The sequence below is a fragment of the Microtus ochrogaster genome, chromosome 1, assembly GCF_000317375.1.
Source record: "Microtus ochrogaster isolate Prairie Vole_2 chromosome 1, MicOch1.0, whole genome shotgun sequence".
In the NCBI taxonomy this organism is placed as follows: Eukaryota; Metazoa; Chordata; class Mammalia; order Rodentia; family Cricetidae; genus Microtus; species Microtus ochrogaster.
The window spans coordinates 27,060,437-27,085,680 of NC_022009.1; the positions used below are offsets into that span (position 1 = coordinate 27,060,437).

A 25,244-nucleotide genomic window follows, 5' to 3' on the forward strand; every position below is an offset into this window, starting at 1 on the left:
TCATGAAGAGGCATGACTAACACTGGACTGTAACATGTAATACACGGGATAGGAATGTGCCTCAGTGGAGAACCCCTAAGTTCAAGTCAGACCTACTTAGAGCCTGGCCTTAAACACTCTTCTTGTCACATATATTCAATAGTAGGTAATTATGAGAAATTACGAGACAATCCTATTTAAAAATATACACTGAGTATGCAGGATGTGACTGTCATGCAGCAGTGGTGGATTAGAACACTCTGTGCTCAAAGCACACAAGCAATGTTCCTCAGCTGTGTCCATTGTAAGTTAATTTGCTACCACCCTCACTCAGCGAACCAAAATGACAAAGCAACCACTACTAAGAATTTTCTGGGGGAAGTGATTCACAGCACTGGGAGGGCACTGGCAAGTCTCATACCAGAAATTATATATGTGACTGAACAATGACAATTATTGACCCTGAACTCCTGGGCCTGTCCATCACAAAGGAATGCAAAAGGTTGCTCTTACTATGAGCCTCTAATTAGGAGAACTAGAAGAATAGAGTGAATAGTACCATTAACTATTTTTTTTTAGTAGAAAGTGGACTGGAATATTGCCAAGGTCTTGTTGTGCATAGGCACGGAAGCATCATTTACACGTGGCTTTATCGTGTTATTGTCTGTTACTGAACAGACAATTTTGTGAGAAGTCGAACTGTGGCAACATGGAGAGCTGTTTCCAGTGAACATCTCCTGGGCATACATTTGGGAAGCGCTGTTTTGTTTCTGTCAGCTGCAATGTTCTGAAATAGGGGATGGTGCATGTCGCCTTCCTTGGAGGCATTGTGGACAAAATGAAGAGATGGCCATCAGGGAGCTCCTCCTTCATTCCTGAAAATTGTCTTTTGTCCCTGTATATTTCTGCTCCTAAGTCCTCACCCTAGAGCTTATAGCATCCCTGGAGTTATGTAGGACATATTAATCATAATGTGGCTGATTGAGGAGGATCAGGTAGCTGAATCTAGGCTCCTTTGAAGGACCGGGTGGGCTCATAAATAGTCATTATTGATAAGGAATGACTTACTCACTGTGGAAAGCAGATGTTTCTGTACCATTCAGGTTTCCTCTTGAATGCACTTGAAAATGATTGGTAATGTCTTCTGATTTACCACTTGTCTTTGTTTTTAATATCAAGAAAGAACACAGATTGAAGTGATTGCCTTGGTACCAGCTTTGGTGGTAAATGGTATGGAGTTATTAAAATTTATAGCCACCTTGTTTCTGCAACTACATTTTCTTGTGTTCAAAAGGCTTATAAAAGGTGCCAAAAATGTGGCAAGAAAGCAACTCCAAAATTGTGACAGGAAATCAACCCTGAAAAAAAAGTTCTGTTTGCAAAAATTTATATTTATTTTCACAATAGATCTTGATGGCAATGTCTGCCAAACCAAGCAGGCCTTAGCTCACACTACTACTTCCAATTACACTAATGAGAAGAGAAAGGAGTGACATATTGCAACCTGGAAGTATGCATAGCCGTGTGGCAGATGCTTCATACGTAATCCACACAACAGGCTTCGGGGACAGCAATTTGCCCCTCCCTCTCATCACATGCCCTTTTATAAGTAAACTGCAAAGGTCATGCAGTTTTATTATTATTAATAAATTAGAGGTGGTATTTTATTGTACTGTGCTAAAAACCCATGCATGATCATCCTACTGAACTAATTAAATTCACTAATAATGACAGGTCATTTTTTATGGGAAAATGACTACACAGTCTCCCCATTTTCATCTATCTCATATATATATATATGTGTGTGTGTGTGTGTGTGTGTGTGTGTGTGTATTTATATATATATATGTGTGTGTGTATGTATGTATATATATATTTAACTTAGAAAATACTAGTATGTAGGAATGATAGAATGGCTCAGTTTGTAGAGCAGTTGCCTTAATCACTAGCACCCACATTTAAAAAAAAATAACAACGGGCATAATGGCATGTATCTGTACCACAGTGCGTGGGAGTAAGATCTCTGAAGGACACTGTCTAGCCAGTCTAGCCTAATGGGTAAGCTTCAGGCCACTGAGAGGCTCTGTGTCAGAGAGAATAGCTGAGGCTGTCTTCCCAGCTTCTACACTGTGTTTACAAAACTGCAAGCACACATATGCACACATACATATTAGTAAAAGAGAAAACCAACTACTGCAGTGTTCATCACATAAACCATATTATTTCATTATAATAGTCCTTTGAAAAATGGGAAAGTGGTAAAATAATGGGTTTAGAATAGTTAAGTAAGTTGCCACAAGCTCTGGGTATGGGGGTAGGGGAGATGACGTGAAGCCAATGTGTTTTTCCTTCACGTCTTTCCTCCTGCAGACATGTGAACCACAGGAGTTTATTTTCATGGCAGCTGCTATGATCGATTCAAGCCTGGGCAACTATATGGGTATTTGCCACAAGGCTTCCGTGACTTCTAATGAACTGCAACGAAGGAGTTAGCCATGGATTATAATGCCACTGTGGTCCCATGACAAATGACAAGGAAATAATGATAATGAAGTCTTATTACTGCGAATAAAGAGACCGCATCTGAGGTCTAGCACAATCACATTTACCACTGTGAGAAGCAAACAGAAACAGTCTGGGGATAGGGTCTACACTGCATTTGGCAATGTCCTGACAGGATTAGGATCCTTTGAATGTCCTGACTCTAATGGCAAATGTGTGGCACCTAAGATAAGGACCAAATATTTATTCTGGCAGAGATTAAATCTTTTCTTGTCCTGAATCTATTATAGATCTTGCAGAAAATCTGCCCAAGAATATATCTTGCCCATCAACGAACTCTGTGAGCCAGAACTGCCCTTTGCTTCCACTGTCATTGAAAGCTGCCGAGAGCTGAGGTCTCCATTCCCTTTAGAACGCTAACACTGTTCTCGAGCCATGATTAATTAGTGACTCACAGCTGAGCTGAATCACTAGCAGGCTTTTCCACGCATACGGGATTGATGTAGTAGTTTCTCAAAGGAAGAACTGCAACTCAATAAACAGCCCACGCATGGAGGGTGGGCAGAGGAGCAATGGCTTCTGAAGTTATGGCTTTTTAACTCCTCCAGTTCTGTCATCCTGTAAATATGTGCTGATTCAGGCTTTTATACCCTTGCTTGTTTCCCTAAGAGGGCATGAACACCCACCTACCCATTCTTTCCCACATCCTTAAAGAAATGAATAATGAACGCCACCTCTCCAAGACAGAATAAATGTGTTATGTTCTTGCCAGATTCCCTGAGGATCAGAGAAAAAAAAAGTTGAACCCTAACATAATATGATTCATTATGACCATGAACACTGTAATAAAGACACTATCATAGTGACCATTACATCAATAATTCCCAGGGCTAGGTACGTTCTTTAAATAGAGAGATGAAACAAATCAAAGCAAATCCAAGATCACACTGATACCAATAAACAGAAATGAATCTGTTTAGTCGTCATGTGGGAAGGCACTGGAACACTTTTCACAAGGTTTACAGAATTAGAAATGCAGAAAATTGTTTATGTCGTGCAACAAACTCTGTGGGCACAAAAGAAGCAATAATGTCTACCCTGGGTCTGCTCTTCTGAGTTCCAACAACATGGTTCATCAGTCCATCTATACTATCCCCTTCTAAAATCAAGACCCTTGGGTGCTGGTCATTTACTTAATCAGGTGTGAGATGTATCTCTATAGGAAGGAACAAAAAATAAATAAATGGTAAGTTGAAGAAAGCATACCTCATTGGAAACTAAATTAATTGCACCAAAATATATGGAAACCAGTATCCGTTCTGCAAGAAATCTTAGTTTATAGGTATACTAAGTGCTTAAGAATACATTATGTATTGAGTGAATGAATTAAAGAATGAATGAAGGAATATTAAATCTGAGCATCTATAAAAATTTCCTAGAACTTAAGTAGTGTGAATTCTGTTCTTTAACTATACTATTTTTCATTTCTCCCCCCTTCCACTCCTCAAACAAAAGAATAGTGAATAAGAAGTTGATGAAGAAATCCTTTGACTCAGATTTGTAAATATCAAAATGACAACTAAATTTTATTACTACCAATTGCCCAGCCTAGTGCCAATAAGCCAGACAACTAGAGAGACGGAGAAAAAATATTGGCCCTTCTCTCTTACTCTGTCCATGCGGATACTCTCCCGAGCTGACTTGTTCTTCCAGGAGGTTGAAAGAAGTTGATTGTATCTGACCAGGAAGGCCACTTTCATTTTGTTTCATTGTGAATACCAATTCCAACTCTTAGTCATAGCCAATTATTAGGCTGTAAGAGAAAGAGTTATAATAGCATTGTGACGTATAGTTCAGCATTTCCGGGCATTTTTTTCTGGAGGTGGATGATCTCATCTCCACCCCCATCATCTCCATCATCTTCCTATTCATTGCCACAATGTCTGTCTTCTAGAATCCATTGCAATTTCTCTGCCTCCAAAGTCAGTTTGAACTACCAATGGTACCTTCTGCTGTGTAGTGAAAGCTCCAGAATATATTTTATCACTAGATTAACTGAACAATAGGACTAGAAATCTGGGAAGATTGATAGTCACCAGTTCTGAAAACTCCTGCACAATTTCATTGCCCATTGTGCAAAATACCTTTTGAGTGTGACTTGGAGCCCCAGAAAGCATCAAGGACCTGGTCTATGATATCAATTTCTCAGACATTGGATTTTAAGATTTTGGTACCCCTCCCCCTTACCTTGAATATTTCAAAATGGGAAGGCAGGCTCATAGTTTCTCTTTAATCCTGAATCTTAATTGTGAAATAATTCTACTAACTTCTTTTAAAAGACAGACCCAATCCCTCTGTCAGAAATGATGTTCACCGTAGAGGGCTTCACTGTCGAGATTTCTGTCACACTAACATCAGTATTCACCGACGGTCATTGAATGCTGTAACTTGTACTGCTCAGGCAGAGAGAACAATTTGGGTGGCTTTATACTATTTTTTTTTTATGTTCAGGATGAAAGCCCATGGAGAAATATAGGATACTATTATTAGCTTCATACTGACAGCTCCCTCCGGGCACCTACAAGTTTATTGCTAGTTGGAGGATCAACTTTAAAGGGAGTAAACCCTGCAGTCAGTGACAATCATGCCCTTTGTATTTCTTTATTACAGGAACAAGGGAAAATTGGAGTTGTCTTCAATATCGGCACCGTGGACATCTCCATCAAAGAAGAGAGGACCCCTGTCAATGACGGCAAATACCACGTGGTGCGCTTTACCAGAAATGGCGGCAATGCCACACTTCAGGTGGACAACTGGCCAGTGAATGAACATTATCCTACAGGTAACATCTTCTCTTTTGGCTTCCCCAAATCACCTCTGATACCTATGACAGCCATGACATCTTTCCTCATGACTGATGCCAGTTTATAGGCAAAGAATATGTCGATGCCTTTTGTCTGAGAAAGAAAGTTATTTTTTTTTTTAAGATTAGGGCAGTGTAAGTGGCTTCTGGAGACTTACTGACTATGCACTGAACATTTTGATTTGCAAATGATTTGATAAAGCAATGCTGCCTGACTGGTTCATATTGAAGGTAAATATTATAAGGTTTCTAGTGGAAGAAAGGGACATCACCCTTGTTCTGGGGAATTGTTGATAATCATAAGATAATGGATGAGATATCCGGTCTATGTGGCGCTTTATTGTTAGGTGTGATTGCAGGGACAGATGGCAAGAGGTGGCAGAGAGAATAGAGCAGCAAGTTTGTTAAACTTGAATTCATGAGCATTAACTCCGGGGAGCAATGAGAAGAATCAAGAGTAGAGTTTTTTTATTTATTTGAATTTGCCAAGTGATTTTCTCTTGCTCACACTAAGCCTGTGTTGCTCTTTAGAGTCTGGTCCTAGCAGTGATTTTCCTAGGAAGCACGCTGGCATGGGAGACAGAGGGGCTAATCATGCATTTGAATTTCACAGCCCTGGTGTGTGCAGCAGCAAAATCCCAGAACCAGATGGCAAACCAAGGGCAGGGAGAGAGAAGGTTACTTCTTTAGGGAAACTCATTCAAATAGTCCCTTAGCTTCCTCTCTCATTGTTCCGGTCTCCTACCAAGAGTCCTGAGCCCTGGCCGTGAAAGTCCTAAAAAGAGAAGGGAGAATACCCAGCGAGGGGCTTTTACTCCATAATTGTGTTGCAACCTAATGGACAGATGACAGAACATAGCTTAGGAGATGGCCCTTTTCACTAATGTGAACAAGATGCATGTCTAACTCACTGTATGATACTTCGATTTCCCCCATTTTTGTCTGTTTTCTCTCGCTTCTTCAACACCAAGATGTGCACACTGATAATGAAGCTTAAATTACATTTTCAGGATTCTGGGCATTTTAGTTAATAATTATCAGGCCTGAAAGAAATATTCACCGTAAACTTGTATACTTGTGGCCCAAGATAATTTTCTCAGTAGCTTAAAGGCAACGATTGAGGTTTCATGCTTTAAATCAGTGTTACATTTTAAAAGCAGATCAATAGTGTGTGCTGCTTGGATCTCCTTTAAAATCCAGATTCTCCTCATTCCTGGTTTAAGAGTTATGGAAGCAATTGTCCCAAGGCACGGAAACAATAAACACACTAATTAATCAATTACCCTATCTACTCACATATCTGTCATCCTGGATTTTCCCCAACAGCCAGCTCAGCCAGTGATGGAGTTCTGGTAGGACTTTTTTAGATTGTCACAAAAATTAACCCCCGGGAATTTATCTTTGATCATCTGAAAGAGCCAGAAGTGCTAGGAGTTGCTGCAACTTTTTGTCAACACCCACATTCCCTGGACACGAATAGACTTTATTTTCAAATGTTTCTTGCTTAAACCCTGGGGTATGTGATAGTCAAAAGAGGAGGGAAGAGGAAGTGAAATACCAGAGACCTTAAAAGCTGCTCATTTATTTGCTCATAGAAAAAAGAAAATCCATCTTCCTTTCTCTATGCATATTACCATTGACACTAAAATTGCTGCTGTGAGGTTTGTTGTGTCTCTGGGAAGAACTTCAAAGATTCCTCAGTTGATGTTAATTCCTTGCTCAGAGTCAATGAAGAATCCTCACATGTGTGGCCAGCAATGAGAAAGCATTGGGGTGGTCATTTTAAAGTCACAGATACCTAAGAACACCGGTGACCCTTGGTGCACACCTCTCCCTTTGTGTCCTTAGTTCTAAATTATGGGTTGCCTCCCACAGGCTTTCAGAGCAGGATAAACCTGTCTTTAATGGCAGAACTTGCCCTGCCAACTCTTAGCATCACTGGTAACTCTCATACAACTGTAATAAATGTTATTATTGTTGGCAGGGTAGAGCCTTGCAGTTAGCAGTATGTGCCTTAGAGACACCTGATGAGTTGAGAACTTTTTCTTTTTTATCAGTTGTATGTCTCAGGCAACTGGATTAAGACCTTGAAATGCCCTAAGTATTGAAATATTTGGTGCCTTTCCCCACATATAATTCAAGATAAAATAACAGTGAACCATGAAATAAGGGTAAGAATTTCTAACAGTTCTGATTTTTCTCCTCTGATGATTACTTTAGTGTTGGAAATGTATCAGATTCCTTCTTCAGAACTGCTATTTATTTCCCCTTGTATTTATTTTGCTGGTTATCTAGTTCCAGACTTTCCATGAGGCACTAAGACTCACCACCCCTCTGGTTTGCAATCCTGATGATATAGATGTAATGATACTTTCAGAGTCATTGGCAGGTTCAGTGAGAAGAAGACGTGGAATCTCAACAAAAGGCTAGATGATAATGTAAGCAGACAATAAATGATAGCTACATTACTAGACATGCTCACTTTACACATGATTCACTTTGACTATTTGCTAGCCTATGAGTTGGGTAAACTAGATATTTCTATTCTCCAGTTCAAATCAAAATAATACACTCAGGCAGGTTCTGTTGCCAGCCTATGATTACATAGTAACTGAAGAACAAAATGAAGACAAGGTTACCCTCTTCCCAGTTAGATTCCGTATTTTTTTAATCTTGACCCCATAGTGATGATGAGATGATTTTAACAGCGCATAACCATAAATGTGAATTGCCCTAGATCAATTTCTTTCTTTATAGCCATATTATATTTCAAAAGTCTTATAAGACTTCTTAACAGTCTCATGGACCTTGGTTATCTTAATTTCCCTCTTATGAGATTGAAAGAATGCATTTAACTAAACTTAAGGAATCATTAGCACAATATTAAAAAGTTTAGTTTATTTTAAACTTGGAACCACAATGGTCTCTGTGTCCGAGAAAGCAGCAAAGTCACCAATCTATCTAATCGTGACATAATTTCTCCAAAAAAATTAAAATAAATTAACATGTCCTCTTTTTCCCCAAATCGTTATGTTATATTGACAATGGCAAATGACCAGCAGCTATCAAGAAAGTTCAGGAGTATCTCACCATAAAGATCAGTTTTAGTAGCCACACAAAGGTAGTTGTCAAAAAAGTGGGGTAGAAAATTTACATTTAAGGAAGGAAACAAATATTAACACAGTGAGTCCAAGTTGTCCTCCCCATGACAGCAGGGTGCTCTCGTGGGCCTTTGAGAGTAATGTGTACTTTAAGGGGGCAGTTCTTTCATGTAGAGTAGCTTCTCCCAATTAGTCACTGCAGTTGCTTCATTCTGAGGGCACACTCTTGCGAGTCACTCCTGCTCAACACATCCAAAGGGACCAACTGAAAATCAGGATGAACGGGTCATCTCCTGAATCTTTCCACAGCCATTTATAGGCGTTTGCTTGGCCTTGCGGAAACATCCTACTGTGAAATATTGAGAGCCCAGTTGGGGCCAGAACATGCAGCCTTGGTTCTTTGTGAATCAGTGAGTAGCCAAGATGGAAATAGTTCTATAGCAATTGGGATCTTCTATCACTTGATTCTGGGGGATTGAACTCAAAAGTGACTTCTTCCTTTGAGCCTGAAAATAGAAAGGCTAAGGAAGAGGAGAGGGAACTAAAAAGAGAGTCAGCTCGGAGCTATCATCCAGGCACTGACAAATACGCCTTATAAAGCCTCTGATTGCTCTCTCTACACGATGCCTTGGTAAGGACAGGGGAGGGAAGGTGAGAGGTGAGTAGAATGTGGGGAATTAATTTTAACCCTGGCTCTGGGCCCCCTGTGAGGCTCAGCTGAATAGGATTGTTCACGATTCACTCGTCACTGCGAGTGGGTGGCCATTGTACCACCAGGACTGTCAGGGTCCTGGTCATGGTACCCTACAAACTTGTCAGGTGAAAGCCAGCCCTTTGAGAAAGGAAGAATGATAAGGAGTTCCAAATGCGTAGGACCCCTATTTTCCCACCCAAGAGCTTGTTAAGAAGAACTAGACCTCATAGGTTTTTCCCTTTGATATTGTATATCAAATCAATTGAGGTACTCTTGACTGAAATTCTTATCATCGTTCTCCTAGTCAGTTTTCTTTGAATCTCCTGAAATACCTGAGACAATTAACTAACACAGAGAAAAACAATGAACTAACACAAAGAAAAAAAAGTGTGCTTAAGCTTATGCATCAGGAGGTTGGTATTCAACATCTGAAGCAGTTAACTTTACCAACTTGTAAGAGAGGAAAATTTGCTTTGGTTCACAATTCTGGGATTTTCAGTCCAAGACTGAGCAGACTCATTTGTTTCTGAGTCTCTGCTGAACATACACATATGTTCAGGAAGAAATTTCACCTCATTTTTCCAAAAACAGAGAAGATACACATTGGTCTAAGACCCTCCCAAAAGGACACACTGATGATAAGTAAGTACACAGCTGCTTTTAATAATGCCATCCAGGAAACCAAGTCTTTAGCATGTAGACCTTTGGGAAGGCATTCATCTAAAGCATGGAAAATTCTGAGAGGCTAAACAGCTTGCCCAATGTCTCAATAGCATGAGGACAGACTCAAGATTCCTACCTGATCCTCATACAGCACCACCTCAAACATCCTGTCCATTGTGCTATTTTTGAGTTCTTATTTTATTGATAACTTCACTGTCTTGGTGATGAATAAATAAAACATTCCCTGAAACAGAAATCCATGCCTGGAGCAGGTTCAGTAGTAATGTTTCTGAACCTTGGTACTATTCACATTCTGGGCTAAGTGATTCTGCCATGTATTATAGCTGGTGCAGTGGTATGCTCCCGGGAGCATCGTAAGATGTTGAATAGCATCTGTGATTTCTGCCCACTGTGAGCAAGTAGCAGGTTTCCACCATGTCTTCACTTCAGAGTAAAACCATCAATGACAAAAAAATCATTAAATTAATAATAGTGCCTTAAAATTTATTTCCATTACTTGCCATTCTGTTGTAGTTTAGAGGACATGATGGGAGACGAGAGATTTTGCACATATATACCTCATGCCAAGACATGGAAGAGTTAAAAACGAAGACTATAAATAAACCGTCGATAAGATACCGAAATTTCCTAGGCCTTAGGTTTTCATTAATTCCTAGCCAGGGGGTTTTCTTTCCTTGGCTTTTCTTGCAAACATGCCGGGCCTTGCGAGATTGGAAGCCTGCACTAATGCAAGCCTCATCTCACTGCTCACTCATCCGTTCAGCGTTTGTGTTCCTTTCAGTTCAACAGGAGGCAAGCAAGATAGGAAAGTCCTACAAAAGGAATAAAAAAGTACAAACACAATCAAGCGGGAAAGCTGTGTTTGAACTTGGATTCAAGACTGCGGAGATAAAAGGCAGCTAGAGGAAAGCTCATTTAGTTAATGTGTTCGAACATTCTTTGCTACGTTTAAAAAATGCTCTCATAAGTAAATTCCTCAAACAGGCAGGAAACATATCCATAAATCAATCAGACCAATACTTTCTAAATATTTGCACTGCAGAATATTCTCAAGTTTGTAAGTCTGAATTAAGATTCACAAGATTTGAGTTTCTTTTGTCAAATAACTTTAACATCCTTTACTTAGTCTTGGGTGGCAACTGGATCACACAACCTATGTGTACATTTAAATGGTAAACTACTGTCTACTTAGTTTCACATTAAAGTCCCATGGAAATGACAGTGAAATGCCAGTACTCAGACACCAGTCTCATGTCTAAATGTGGTAGCTGCTGATGATGATGATGATCTTTGTATCCATTAAAATGCCAACTTTTAGGGTCTATACCTAGATAGTTGAAATTTACATTGTAACAAGATTCACATTCAAAAATTGTGACACACTGGGCTAGGCATTGAGAATTATCGATGCAGATATGTTTAATAATCACTGATATTAGGAACCTCAAACCATCTTTTTCATCTTTCAGACTTAACAATCCTATTAGTATTGTCTGACATGACAGCCGTATAGCACATGTAACCACGCAGTATATGTGATGGAGCTGGTATTAGTGAGGTTCTGAGGTTTTTATTTTGTTGTAAATTATGCCCTGGCACTAAATACTTCGAATACATGTATTTCATTTAATTTTTATAGTTCATTAGCTCCCATCAAACAATATAGGACACAGTACATTATGTATTATTTCCTTTTGCCTATTTTCTACTGTCAAAGTCTCCATTGTGTCATCAATAGAATATTAGCCATCTACCTCCGTGTTCCTTCTGACACTACCTAATATGATGCAGCCACAGGGACAATAGCTCAATGTGACTCAGAGAATTGTGGAAAGGCAAGAGAGGATGGTGACTAAATGTAGACTTCCGGAATCTTTCTATGTGCTTTGACAAAGACCCACTTCCTCTTCACTCACCTCTTACCACTTTGAGTAAGTTTCCATCGTTGAGATGTTTCTTTGTGCCCCAGGTCCATGGTTGTTCATTTTCTCCCATTAAAAATAAATGATGGCTCAGACTGACATTCAATTTGGGAAATTTCAAAAGGAGTGCTGCCAGAGATGTGTTTCTTAAGCAGAAGTGACAGTATACCCTTTATTAAGCTATATTTGTATTCTCTGACAACATGATTATGGAGCAAATCCATCAGCAACCCTGACCATAAAAACAAAAACAAAACGAAACCATGTTATTTTATCTGTAAACTCAAGATTGTGGACTGAGATTGCTGGTCTACCCCCAGTGTTGTTTGGCCCCAGTTAAACGCTCAAGGAAGATAACTGAACTCACAGCTGTCACCTCAGTATTGTTTCTCCCTTGTTGGACACAGCTGAGTATAATGTCTTTAATATTTATTTTCATCCCTGCTGCAGTTTCCCCTCTCTCCTCTCCTCCCAGCCCCTCACCCTACACCTCACCTCTGCCCCTATACCAATCCACTCCTTCTCCATTTCTCTTCAGAATAAGGCTGGCTTCCCATGTATAAAACAAAACATGGCATATCAAGTCACAGTAAGATTTAGCATCTCCCCTCCCCCCTTGTATTAAGGCTGGGCAAGGCAACCCAGTATGAGGAATAGGGTCCCCCAAACCAGCCAAAGAATCAAAGACAACTGCTGCTCCCACTGTTAGGCGTCCCACACGAAGACCAGGCTCCATAACTGTGACTTACATGCAGAGGTCCTAGATCAGTCCCATGCAGGCTTCCTTGTTGTCAGTTCATTCTCCTAGTGCCCCTATGACCCCAGGCCAGTAAATTTACTCCCACAATTTCTGTGCCACACTCACTCCAGCATATCTCAAGGGCAGGACCGACAGTCTGTAGGTCTAAGGTTACGTGGCTGCTTTGGTCTCCCAATCCCTACGCTGAAGTTCTTGATTATTTTGTTTGTTTGTTTGAGAAAATCTTATGCATTGAAGTTTACTCAGAAAGATAGAGAACTGACAAAGAAGCAGGTTTCCATCTTGCTTGTTCTCCCTTTCTTCAGAAACCTAAAGTTGTAAAAAGAGTCCCACAGTGAAGGGTTTGCACCAAAGAAGCAAAATGGAGTAGGAGATGCCCACACCAAATTGTAGACAAGATCATTCTCGCCATTAACTCCACATTCACAGACAAAACAAACTGCTTGACCTTGAAATACCCTGAAAGTTGAATGTGGGATTTAGTTTTGCTTTATGGATTAGGAAACACCCTAGAGAGTTTAAGTTTGATTTGCCCTTGGAGATGCTGGTACACAACCTGGGCCTTTGAGGCTGTAATGCACTCAATTCTGTGGCTTATTTAGAAATTCTGGCCTTAACTCAAATCTTCAAATTATAATTGTTTTCTGTAAAGGTAATCTCTGGAATTATTTTTGTGAAGCTAAATCTCCAATCGGTGCCTAGTCTAGAAACAGCACTTCTCTGGATCCATGGATGTTTACCTTTATCCATATCTTAAGTGGCATTTGTTGGGCTTTGGAAGCCTCTTTTCTTTTAGGATCCCATTAAATCTCCTAGTGCCATATCTAAGCAGCCAAAAGGAGCTTTATTAAATGGAAGTCTTTTTTACTGCTTGATGGTCTTGCTTGAGGGATGGGAAGTGGAGAAAGGATGCTTCATATATTTTTCTTTATGTTTTGTCTTATCAGACAACCCTTTCTCCTTAGTGAATTCCCAGTCACAAGATAAATAGCCATGCATCTTGCAAGTTAAATGCAATTATTTCTATCATGCCTAGAGCCTTTTTCCTCCCTGTAAATGTCCCTTAGTAGATGATAAGCATTTCAGTGGAAACTGCAGATGCCGGCTAATGCTAAAATTAAGTGTAATCACACACAAGACCAAAGCTACAAAGAAACCCTGTCTTGAAAACCAAAACAAAAAAGACAAATATATATATATATATGTGTGTGTGTGTGTGTGTGTGTGCATATATAAAATTTAGATATAAAGAAGGACATAATATGGATGCTAAAATATTTGAGATCAAGGGAGAAGGAATACATGAATATTTGGTATATAGGAATTTGCCCCAAGGCATTAAGCTAGTATATAACTCAAGGTTATTTATACAGGAGTTAAATAACACACACAACAGAGCTGGTTATAATAATGAAGATTTATATCAGATAATATGGTAGCAATTACAGTAACTATAGACATTATTTATACCCAATTCATTTGTGAACAGGGTGTGCTTTTTAGTATTGGCTGTTCAGAAAAAGAGTAATTTTGCTACATACTCCTATTGAACTTCATAGTATAAACAGCTCAGTCTGGGTTCTGGCTTATGTTAGCCCTCATTCTTAGTAAGCTACAATGGGATTTAGAGAAAGTAGAATTTTGTAAATTAAAAAGCATATGTTGACAGAGGTTTCTCTCATGCCCAGTTCTGCAGCCATTCAGCCCCAAAGAAACTCACAGAGGTCTACATTAATTATAAAACTGGTTAGCTTACTAGCTCAGGCTTCTCATAACTCTTATAACTTATATTAGTGCATTATTCTTGTCTGTGTTAGCCATGTGGCTTGGTACCTTTCATCAGAGAGGGATTCTCATCTTGCTTCTTCTGTGTCTGGGTGATGACTGCAGACTGTATCTTTCCTCTTCCCAGAATTCTTCTGTTCTCATCACCCTGCCTATACTTCCTGCCTGGTCACCCTGCCTATACTTCTTGCCTGGCTACTGACCAATAAGAATTTTATTAAACAAGTACAAGAAACAAATATTTACAGGGTAAAACCATTGTCCCCCAGCAAGAATATGATATTTTTAGTTCTAAATTAAATTCTCTAGTCAATTAGCTTAATAGTACAAATAATACAAAGTTGAGGATTACTTCTGGATATTTTTAATGAGAAAATAAGGGAAATTATTTCTTTTTTCAAAATAATTTTGTGTTTATATGTGTATAAACATATAACTTACAATTGTTGGTTTTCTCTTTCTATTGTGTGGGATCCCAAATTTTAACTAAAGTTGTTGAGTTTGGCAACAAATCCATTTGCTCCATGAACCAACTGAGCCATCTTGGTAGCACCAAGATTTCTTCATTTCCACCTATTATGCTTATACTTAGTAAGTCACATCTTAGAAATAGTGCTTTAAAGATTGGAGATGTGGGAGGATCACATTTTATGGGACTTTAAAATTATACGTATCACATGACATAAAAATGTTAATAGCAGCTTGTTCCTATTATAATGCCAACATTATAATTCATACGATGCTCTTCTCAATTAGAGCAATCATCAAATACTATGTGGCTGTAAATCTAAGTTTAGTGTGTGGTGTAGGTTGGAAAGCCTATTATCTCAGAAGTTATAGTTCAATTGTAAATAAAAGTTCTGGGATCTATGATTATCTAGGACTACTAACCCAACTATCTCATATGACTTCTTTGTCATTGTTTGTTGTCTACCTTAGAGTTGGCTGAATACCATGTTTAAATTTTGTATAAGATTTAAGGGTCTCTCTAGTTATTTAAAGTCTAAAAAGAATATTGAATTCTTCTATAAAGAACAATATTCTTTTTAGACTTTAAAGAACTAGAGAGATCCTTAAATCTTCCATACTCATGTGTGTATAATTGTGTATGTGTGTATTATATCCTTTATAATTTTATAAGGTAGAGAGATTAATTAATAGTGGTATATGCTATCAATTATAATCATATTGCAGCTCATCACAAAGAGATAAAGACTTTCTAATATTCTAAAATGCCTGTCAATACCACAACAGGCTAACAAGAGTAGAGAGGAGGTCAGAAGGGAAGAAAGTAGTAAGGCAAGGACAAAGAAATATTCATAATCTTCAAATTATAGATTTAATTTAGATTTCATTGAATTACTAGTAATGTTTACAATCTGCTGTGTGAGATGCATTTCTTTCTTACACAACCTTCCATAAATCCTTAATATCAGCCTAGATAATGGGGTTTGTCAAATTCCAATGCTGCCTAAGAAGACTTTGGGATTAGATACACAAGAAGACAATGGCAATTACACAGGAATCAAGCACTAAAAACTATATCAAATCCTATAAATGAGTCAAAAATATGAATTACTGTTTCAAATATCAGAAATATACAAGCCTGTTTATCTGAATGTTGGTATTCCTCCACCATTATCAGTAGAATGGGTTTCTATAGAGGCATCCCTTTAGTTCAAATTTACTCACTATCTAACAAATATTTATTCTACATATTACACGTGACCTGTTCTAGGCAATGGGTATACCATGAAAACTGAAACTCAGCTTTGTATTTTTTAGATAATTCAAGAAGGACACATGAACACATGAGCACATGAACAGATAGTCATAGTATTTCTACTGAGCAGTAAAATGTCATATATTTAACTGAGTTTTTGAATCAAGCTACACTCTAAACCCAAGAGGTAGGTACTGCAATCATGCATAAGAAAAAAAAGGATATGTATATATATACATATATATACATATATATGTATATATCTACATACATATATATAATTTGGATATAAAGAAGGATATGATATCAATGCTAAAACACTTGAGATCAAGGGAGAAGGAAAACCTGAATATTTGATATATGGGAATTTGTCCCAAGATATTAAACTAGTATATAAATCAAGGTTATTCATACAGGCGTTAAATGACATCATTTTACAAATAGACACATAGGTTCCTTTTAAGATCAGCTGACTCTCCCACGTCATAAACTAATATGTGGAGAACCAAAGCTCAAGATCATGTGTCTTAAAAGAAACCTGCCACCTTATCCTGTACCCAGGATTGCACATAGTGAAACAGTTATTATTTAAGTGAATAATAGTCAGTGAAAGAAGTCAATAATAAGTCAATGAAGTTACCTTCATGTGCCTAAATGATACCTGATTACCAGACAGAGATGAGTGTGTGGAGTTTAAGCTGTCTTAGCTTCCCTAGAATCATGTCAACACACTTTGGCTACCCTTCCTACACACACATAGTGTAAACTGTGGCATGAAAAATCCATATTTTTCATACTGGAGGAACTAAAAAGTATTATTACAGCTTTATTGATATAAAATTAAACTCCCTGTACATATGAAATCTATATAATCTGATGAGTTGGGCTTCTGATTTCATAACCGTATTTTTTTAAATTTATTTATTTATTAAAGATTTCTGTCTCTTCCCCGCCACCGCCTCCCATTCCCCCCCTCCCCCAATTAAGTCTCCTCCTTCCTCAGCCCGAAAAGCAATCAGGGTTCCCTGTCCTGTGGGAAGTCTCATAACCGTATTTTATAAACAAATATAACCACCGTGAAACTTGATGGAACTTTTCACTCTCCAGCAGAGAAGTACTAATCTCACTCTTTTTTACTGAGAACTCAGGGAAGTCCTGTACATTTGCTACAGATGCTTTTCCCAAAGTGCCAATTTGGTGATTCTACAAACTTCTTTTCCCCACAACTCTTTTTCTTGCTCCACCTTTCAGTGGGAAGCAATTAGGGTAGAACTGTTATGCCCCCGTCACATAGAAGCACTGAAGAAGTCAGACTCAGGGTCAGTGGGAGAGTCAAATGTGTTTACTCATTGTTAAAAGCAGCAAACTGAATAAAACCCAAAGGTGACCACTGAAGCACTCCAGCTGGAGCTGTATACAGAGCTCAGACTTCTGCTTGAGAAATATAAATTCACATGCAAATTTACGAGGGTGTCTGACGTGGCAGCATAGGCAGAATACTGACTGTTCCCATTATTAGAGATTTGAGAGATGAGTACTTCTGCCCATTGTGCGACTACCACCCTCCATTTCTAAATGAGATAAATTTGTTTTCATTTTAATCACAGTGTGGCAGTGTGGTTTTCTTAGATATCAGTGGCGAGATCTTCATTGCAAATCCCTCTAAATGTCTGAAAACAGGATATTCTGGGGAGAGAAAAGGGTTTATTAGAAGCTATCCTTCAGTAAAGGACTTCAGTGAAATAATACTGACAGAAGGCAACACTCACCCAGTATTAACCCTGAAAATAATCCTTATAACATCTACAAAAAGATTTGATTCCTGGCATTTTAGAGATAAAGAAAGCCAGCCTGGGAGCTATTGAATAGCATATACCAGGGTCCCACAGCTCGTTGATGATGGGAGCAACCTTGATTTGAATATACCCAGGGGCACCTGGATAGTTTTATTTAGATCAGTGATTTGAAAACTTTTTCTCTACATGGCCACATAGTAATTTTATAGCCTTTGAAACCCTACATTAAACTGTAAATATTGTATTTATACAACACATTTATAAATACTGTATATGTGCAGCTACAAAATAGATATTGCAGGGAAGGTCTTTCCAGTCATCATCCAACCCTGTACTTTTATTGCAAAAACAACCACAGGTAATCTATTTAGGAATGTGCACAGCAGTCTTCTAATAAAATGCAACATGATTTTATATGAACAAGCTGTTAATGGGCCATGTTGAATTGAGGGACCTCTAAAGAGTTAATTTTTATTTTGAAGGTTACATTTATGCTTTTATTGATTCATCAGTCTAATTTTGGATTTTGTTTATTTACTTAAAATTGAGGGACCAAGATAATCTTCAGTGGATGAATTAAATCCCCAGACACAATATTCTATACATAGGTCAGTAGGGTAACTACACAGAGAAACAGAAATGCTAGTGGGGTTAATTTGGGATCAGTAACTGGAGAGACACAAAATTGGAAAGGGAATTTAGTTACATGTATTTGAAGATATCAGGTACAATAAATAGGAAAAACACACACACCACCACCAGTAACAAAAAAAAAAAAAGAAAACACACATATGCAACAATAACAACAAATACTCTTTCCCATCCTTAACATCAAAGGACAGATTGAATCCTGTGTTCATGTATGTTATACCATACCTTGCTTAGAGCGAGAGCTGATGATAACCATGGGAAGCATTGTTTCTCAAGTTCTATTACTGCCCCTGTGTAACTGCAAGCTGAAGCGATCCCAATAGATTTTCCTCCCTCTCCCTTGAGAAGCTGCCAGCTCTTTTATTGAATTCATAGGCATTCAGTCAGTGACCTAGCCAGCTTTCTGAATCCCTCTCTTCAAAGGTGGCAGACACACCTAACATCTTTTCTGTGACCCATTCCTTCTCTGTGTGTTTGAGTTCTCAAAAAGGGTGCCTTCATTTCCTTGCCATCAGTTGTCTGTCCTGATGTCTTTTGTTGGAGTCGTGGGAGCTGACTATCTTTACATAAGGTTCAGCCTGCCTCCTGCCATGAAGATTCTGAGATTTTAGAATCTAGTTCACTATTATCAAAGGAACAGCACAACAACAAACATGCTATGAATTTTGTTAAAGTGTTTAAAGTAAACTAAAAAAATCCCAGTTTGATCTATAGCTTCCTGCTTCCCCTTGTCTCTCATCATTAGAATTACCACCCTACTCCTGGTTTCTCTGCACTGACTTTTCTTTTTGTAGACTCTGCATATAAGTGAAATCAAGTACTGTTTCCCTTGCAAATCAGCAAAGTAGTTATAAAGGGTGAGTAAACCTAGAAGCCTAAGGTACAACACAAAGACCATCATTATAGCATCATTGTGTACATTCACAAGTGACCACAAACAGGAGGTGATCTTATAAAAAGAAAAAAAAATCATTGTATGAGACAGTGGCTGTGTCCCTTCACTGTCTATTCGCCTCATTATTTACATCTTTATCAAGATATCAGGCCATGCTGGGCATCTTAAACAGATGCAATGATCGTTTTAACTCTACAAATTCAAACCAAGACACACACTGAATTTTATGTACAAAACAGGGACTCCTTTGCATCTCAGTGACCTTGAGGTTAACTTCAGTAAAGCCATCAATCAAAAATTAAAGTTTCAAATCCCCAAATAGAAAGCAGACCAACCGGGTTTGGGTTTGTTTCCTATAACTCAAATGACATGGAAATGATTTCCTTTCAAGTCTGTTTTTTGTCAATCAAATGTAGGAAATGCCATGTAAAAATTACATCTGAACTCTCTGTTTCCCTATAAATTACAGTGTCACACATCCTAGTAAAGATTGCCTTTTGTAAGCCCCGAATAAGGGAATGTATTTTAATGTAATAGAAAAATAGGAAATATTTTGTTATCAACTGGTTAAAAATAACGGAAGGATTTTTTGTTAAAACAAAATTTATTTTATTAAAATAATTATTACCACCATTAGGTGGTTTTCTTTTTCCCAAAAGCATGGATTTCCCCAGCTCATCCAGACACAGTGAGAAAATGGAGGGAAAAGACAGATCATGTGTCTTGGAGACTTAGAAACCATATGTACATCTAACATAAATAGAAATGTGAAATAAAGCACATCTAAAAACCTTAAGACAGCCAAAGTTTAAAAGTATCTGTTTAATTTTTCTTTATTTGTACAAAACTGCTGGCAGTTTATGTAAGTGAAACTCAAACTGAGATGGAAATGCAATGCCTTTGGATGTTTAAAATGAAGGGCTGACTTTGACTCCGAATTTTCTGGGTGGTTACGGTGGCTAACCCGGGGCTGCTGGTGTAGATGAGTATAAAGGCACTCACAGGATGGAATATATGGTTCTCAGGGAGCCATGAGCTTCCCTGGGGGAGGCAGAACAAAGGAATCCAACAGATTTGCTTCATTTTGTGACTTTTCCTCTCTCTGACCTCTGAGAATTTTGAGCTCCGGTAAGTCCATAAAGGGAATTTGGAAATACACTTAATAGACCTCTCCTTGAAATAAGTCAACTGAGCCGAGCAAAATGCTTTGGCAACACATTTACCATGAATCCTGGCCAACCCTGAACCCAAACCCTCCAAGGAAACTCAAGTCTCGCTTCCATCCTCAGCAGCTGAATTCAAGCTACTCTCCAAGAACACCTTCCTCCCTAATCTTTCTAGAGTGAGAGAATTGGACTTCAGCAGTTTCTGACCAGCACAGGAGCAAAAATATAGACACGGTTATATTTCTTCATTATTTACTGACTGGTTTTCCATTCTGAGCCTCACTGATTAGTCTTTACACAGCATCCCTGGGTTAGATGGGATATTCCCAGCCTCATTCAAAACTCCAAACTCTTGTGAGGACTCTAGTAGAATTGAAACAAGCTACCAGCCCGCCTTCACCAAAAATAAGAAATCAAATCCTGAAACCACGACAAAAGCATGCTCTTCCTTTGCCTGTCACATCCTCCCCTAATCACACCCTAAACTCACTAATGTTTTAAGTGCTCTCTGACAAGACAGAAAGGAACATCAACAGATACTGCATGAACCCGAGAAGGCAGATGGAGTCACTCAAGAAGCCTGATTTTGATGTGTCGGATCATTACTGCAAAGATAAAAGCAGGTTTCTGAAAGAGTGAAATTCAAAGGAACCTAGTAATTAGGGTGGTAAAAATACTAGGTCACCTGGTACATTTCCCTGGTTGGTTCAGAAATTTCTGTACAGTATAGACTAGTATTATTAGTCTAATGTGAAATGTTTGAGATGGCATAATTTGTCTCTTTTCCCACCAGGAAAATAGATCTGTCTGATTTCTTAGCCTTGAATTTTTTTTTTCAAAGGCTGTTTGATTAGGCATGTCAGTTGAAATTATTCTAAATTATTTCTTAAAATCGTGACTATTTATTGCTTACAACTACTTAGCAAGTACAAAGCTCCTAGCGAGAGCTTTGGTTTGAAATAATTTTCGATATGTTTGTTAGATCGCTAAGACTTAATACTGTATATTTAATAGTGAAATGACTGAGAGGACAGGACATTATTGATATTTTACTGATATGTCTAAAATTCATAGGTTTCAAATAGTATAAGAAACTTAGTGATCACTGAACCTTTGAAGTTAAATAATTTAGTGGTTTGTTGGATTCCAGACACCTATCTCCTGAGGAGTCAGTGGTTGTCAATGCCATGCATATTCTTTAGTACTTAAGATCTATCAGTAATTAGCATCATGGGTGTTGCAGATTATGAAAGTAGATTTATAAAAATATTTTGCAGCACCTGCTTTTAATATATCTACATGTTTATAAGAAAACCTGAGGACAGGAGAAATGAGTCAGTGGCTAACAGCATATATTGATCTTGCAAAAGACCGGAGTTTACAATTGTCTGTAAGTCCAACTCCAGAGGCTCTGGCACCATCGTCTGGCCTCTGCAGACCCCTCTACTCATGTGCACCTACCCCCCCCAATATACATACAAATATACATACAAATATGATTAAAGATATATTTTTTTACTTTTATTGATTCTTTGCGCATCTTCACGTCATGCATTCTGTTCCACTTATCTCCCTATCCCCTTGTATTGGCCTTCTTCCCTTGCAACCACCCCTCCCCCCAATAAAAACCAAATTTAAAAGAAAGACCAAAAACCAAACAAAACAAAGAAACAAAACAAAAATGAGAACAAACTGACAAACAACAATAAAGAATCTTGTTGTGGAAATCGTAGTGTGGTCCTTAGAGACACACAGTTTTCCCCTTATTCTGTTCATTTTCACTTGCAAGTGTCATTGCCACGAGTCATTGGAGTCACTGGTCTGGCTCAAGACCTCTGGTTTCTGCTACACCACTGATAATGGGCTTTCGCTGGGGCTCTTCTTTGATATCCTGTAATTGTCCTGTGTCACGGAGATCCTGATCTTTTGGATCTGTAGGTTTAATCCCCTTCACCTGCTCCAACAGTTCACAGATTTGGTGGATATCGGGGTGGGCCAACTCATAGCCCTGGTTCTGGGCTGCTGCCTGCCGGGGCCATGCTGACATGAGGGCTCCGTGCTGCCACTTGGGTTATGATGGTGGCTAAACCCCAGCTGTTGCCAAGGGCCATGTCTGGGGGCTTGGTCTTGCTGCAGTTGGGGACTGTAATGATACCCACAGCCTGGTTAGCACAGGGATCAATTGAACCCTGCTGGCTGAAGCAGCCCCACCCTTCACAGACCCTGGAGTAGGACCACTGGCTCTATACCTCAGGAGAGCTCCCCACCCCCACCCCACAATTGAGAAACATGATGCCACTCCTCACCATAGGTATGCATGCACCTCACCTGGGAAGCACACTAGAGCTGACCCTGTGGTCTGTGCTTGGAGAAACAAGTGAGCAGACCCTGAGGGCATGAGAGAAGGGGAGCTGATTCGGCCCCTTCCTTGTCAGCCCTCTACAGCAGTTGGGAGAGAGGGCCCTGCACCTTGCCCAGGCAAAACAGAAAGCAGAAGAGCTGTTCCTGGCAATATGCGTAAGGGACCCAAATCTGGAGGTCCTAGAGCAAAAAAACTGGCTCTGTTTCTTGCTGCATTGGGTGAGCTAGCTGAGGCAGGGCTGGAGAGCTCATCCCAGGAGTGACGATGAGAGCAAACTAAGGAGCTGACGAATCCAGTTACCAAGATAAAATATAGTTGGAAAGAAAAAGAAAAATGAACACCTACATCAGCTAATATAGCTAATATAGTGGACATTATGACTCAAATAAATAATTTTAATGTGTATATAATTTCTAATTTATCACCAGCAACTTTCCAAAAAATTGTTTACAGAAATGTCAAAATTTTTAATGCTATTCTAAGCCTCCTAAGTACAACAGGAACTGAAACTTAAGTCATGACATTAATCACGATGCATTTCAAATGACCGACAAGTATGTGTCCCTTGAGGTGTCATTCAAAATATTCAGCAACGTTAGTTGTTCTTACTCTTTCTCCAGCCCTTCAGTCTTCTGATCTTTATCAGTGTGATGCTTTTCTCTGGAGCCTACCTGTCATTCATGTGCTAAAGTAATGACGTTGTAATACTAACTCTTAATTCCTAGGGACACACACTTGTAACGGCTGCTTTACACTCACGGATACATTTTAAAACACTAATGTTTAAAGCTTCTTTTTAAGAGCCTCGGTTGAAAGATGGAACTGTTCGTTTTGTTTTGTTTTTCTAGCTTGGGTTTCAAAGGTTTTGTCTTTAGTGTTGTGTTGATAGAGAAGGTTGAAGTGAATATTTTGCTATTCTAAGTAGAGACAAACAATTCCAGACCAGGGACTGTTCATATCCTACTGTGACATAAGTTCTTTGGTTAAGATTGGTTTGGGAAGGTTAGGCTTAAGGATGGGAGTAAAAGCCATGTTTGTTAAGACTAAGAGTATGTGAATTTTTAATAAGCCCCATGAAATCATTGATGGTGATTCACGCCATTGGTGAGGACCACTGTGCCAGGAACTCAGAGTTCATCTCATTCTTTTTACTAAAGGGTTCACTCTTCGTTCAAACGCAGATAGGAAGAGGTTAAGTAAACTGTGACCTCTCTTTCTTATAAAACTGGAGAAATATCAAGCCTTCCTGATGTTTCTGCCATTTTCCCACCACCGCCTCACGTTTTTCTTCTTCCTTCGGAGGCTGCATTATTGTGTTTTGTGGATTCGGTTTTTCTTTCCTTGAAAAGAGGTCCGTTGCTAACATTGTATAGCAAGGACCCAGGTCTGTGCTTCCATCTCAAGTCTTCATCCATGACTCTGGATTCCAGACTTCTTTAAACTCCAGAGACAGGAAGCAGCTAAGCTGTTTAGTGCTTCTTGTAGGACCGTAATGACAACTCTTATAGCAGAGAGTTCTGTGTTCCCCATATCAAGTAAACCATCCTTTACAGATTGCCTGACTTCTAGACTATTATTTTGGGTTTTTTGTCTGTTATTTGTTGTGTCAAATTTCTGTGGCTCATAGAGTTTTTTTTTCTTTTCTTCCCCTCTCTCCCTTCCTTCATTCTTTCTTCCGTTTCTTTCCTCCTCCCTCCCCTCCTTCCTTCCACCTTACTGTTCGAGTTGTCTTAGATGAAGCAGACACATAAGACTCAAACCCACTGCCTCAGTTTGCCTCTCCTCCAAGAAAATTAGGAAACGAATTGGTTTTTCTTAAGGTGTATTTATTTACAGTTTGGCTGAATGCAGGAAATGTGAAATGTTTTCCCAGCATGCCTGTGGCCATATTACAAGTTATTGAAAACTACGAGACAAATGTGCCAACACATGTGAGAGAAGCTGTGAGACAGGTACACCCGGTGGGAAAGACATTTTGGCCAAGGCAGCTACCATTCTATGCACATGATCTTTTGAAAATTCACGTCTGAGCCAAGCAAAGTGATCCACTATTTTTGAAACAGAACCTTGGGTTTTGTAGCACGTAAGGTGCCTATCCACTTCTATCTCAGTAGAAGGGTCCATACTCTGATAGTGTGAGGCATATTATATCATTTATTTGGAGGTCAGTTTGAAGCACCCACTTCCACGTGTCTGATAAACATTCCAGTTTTTTGAGTGAAAGAAAGGCGTAGCCAGAATTGCTGGAGAGAAGCCCAGCTGACTCTATTTGGATTCTTTTCTCCCACGAGGGCTGCAGGACAGGATCAAACTCTCAGTTCTTCACAGTTTTATCATTCACTACTGGGGACTCAGATGACA

The 25,244-nt window shown here is 39.0% G+C and overlaps 1 protein-coding gene across 27 annotated transcripts in view; it reads left to right on the plus strand.

The window, feature by feature from the left end:
• Nrxn3 (neurexin 3) overlaps positions 1 to 25,244 on the plus strand; it is a 1,572,781-nt gene that overhangs the window by 1,390,015 nt on the left and 157,522 nt on the right. For all 27 annotated transcript variants that reach the window (XM_026780462.1, XM_026780453.1, XM_013355697.2 and 24 more), the window contains one exon: positions 5,152 to 5,323. In XM_026780462.1, the coding sequence (XP_026636263.1) occupies positions 5,152 to 5,323 (172 nt within the window). The remainder of the gene's footprint in view (positions 1 to 5,151; positions 5,324 to 25,244) is intronic.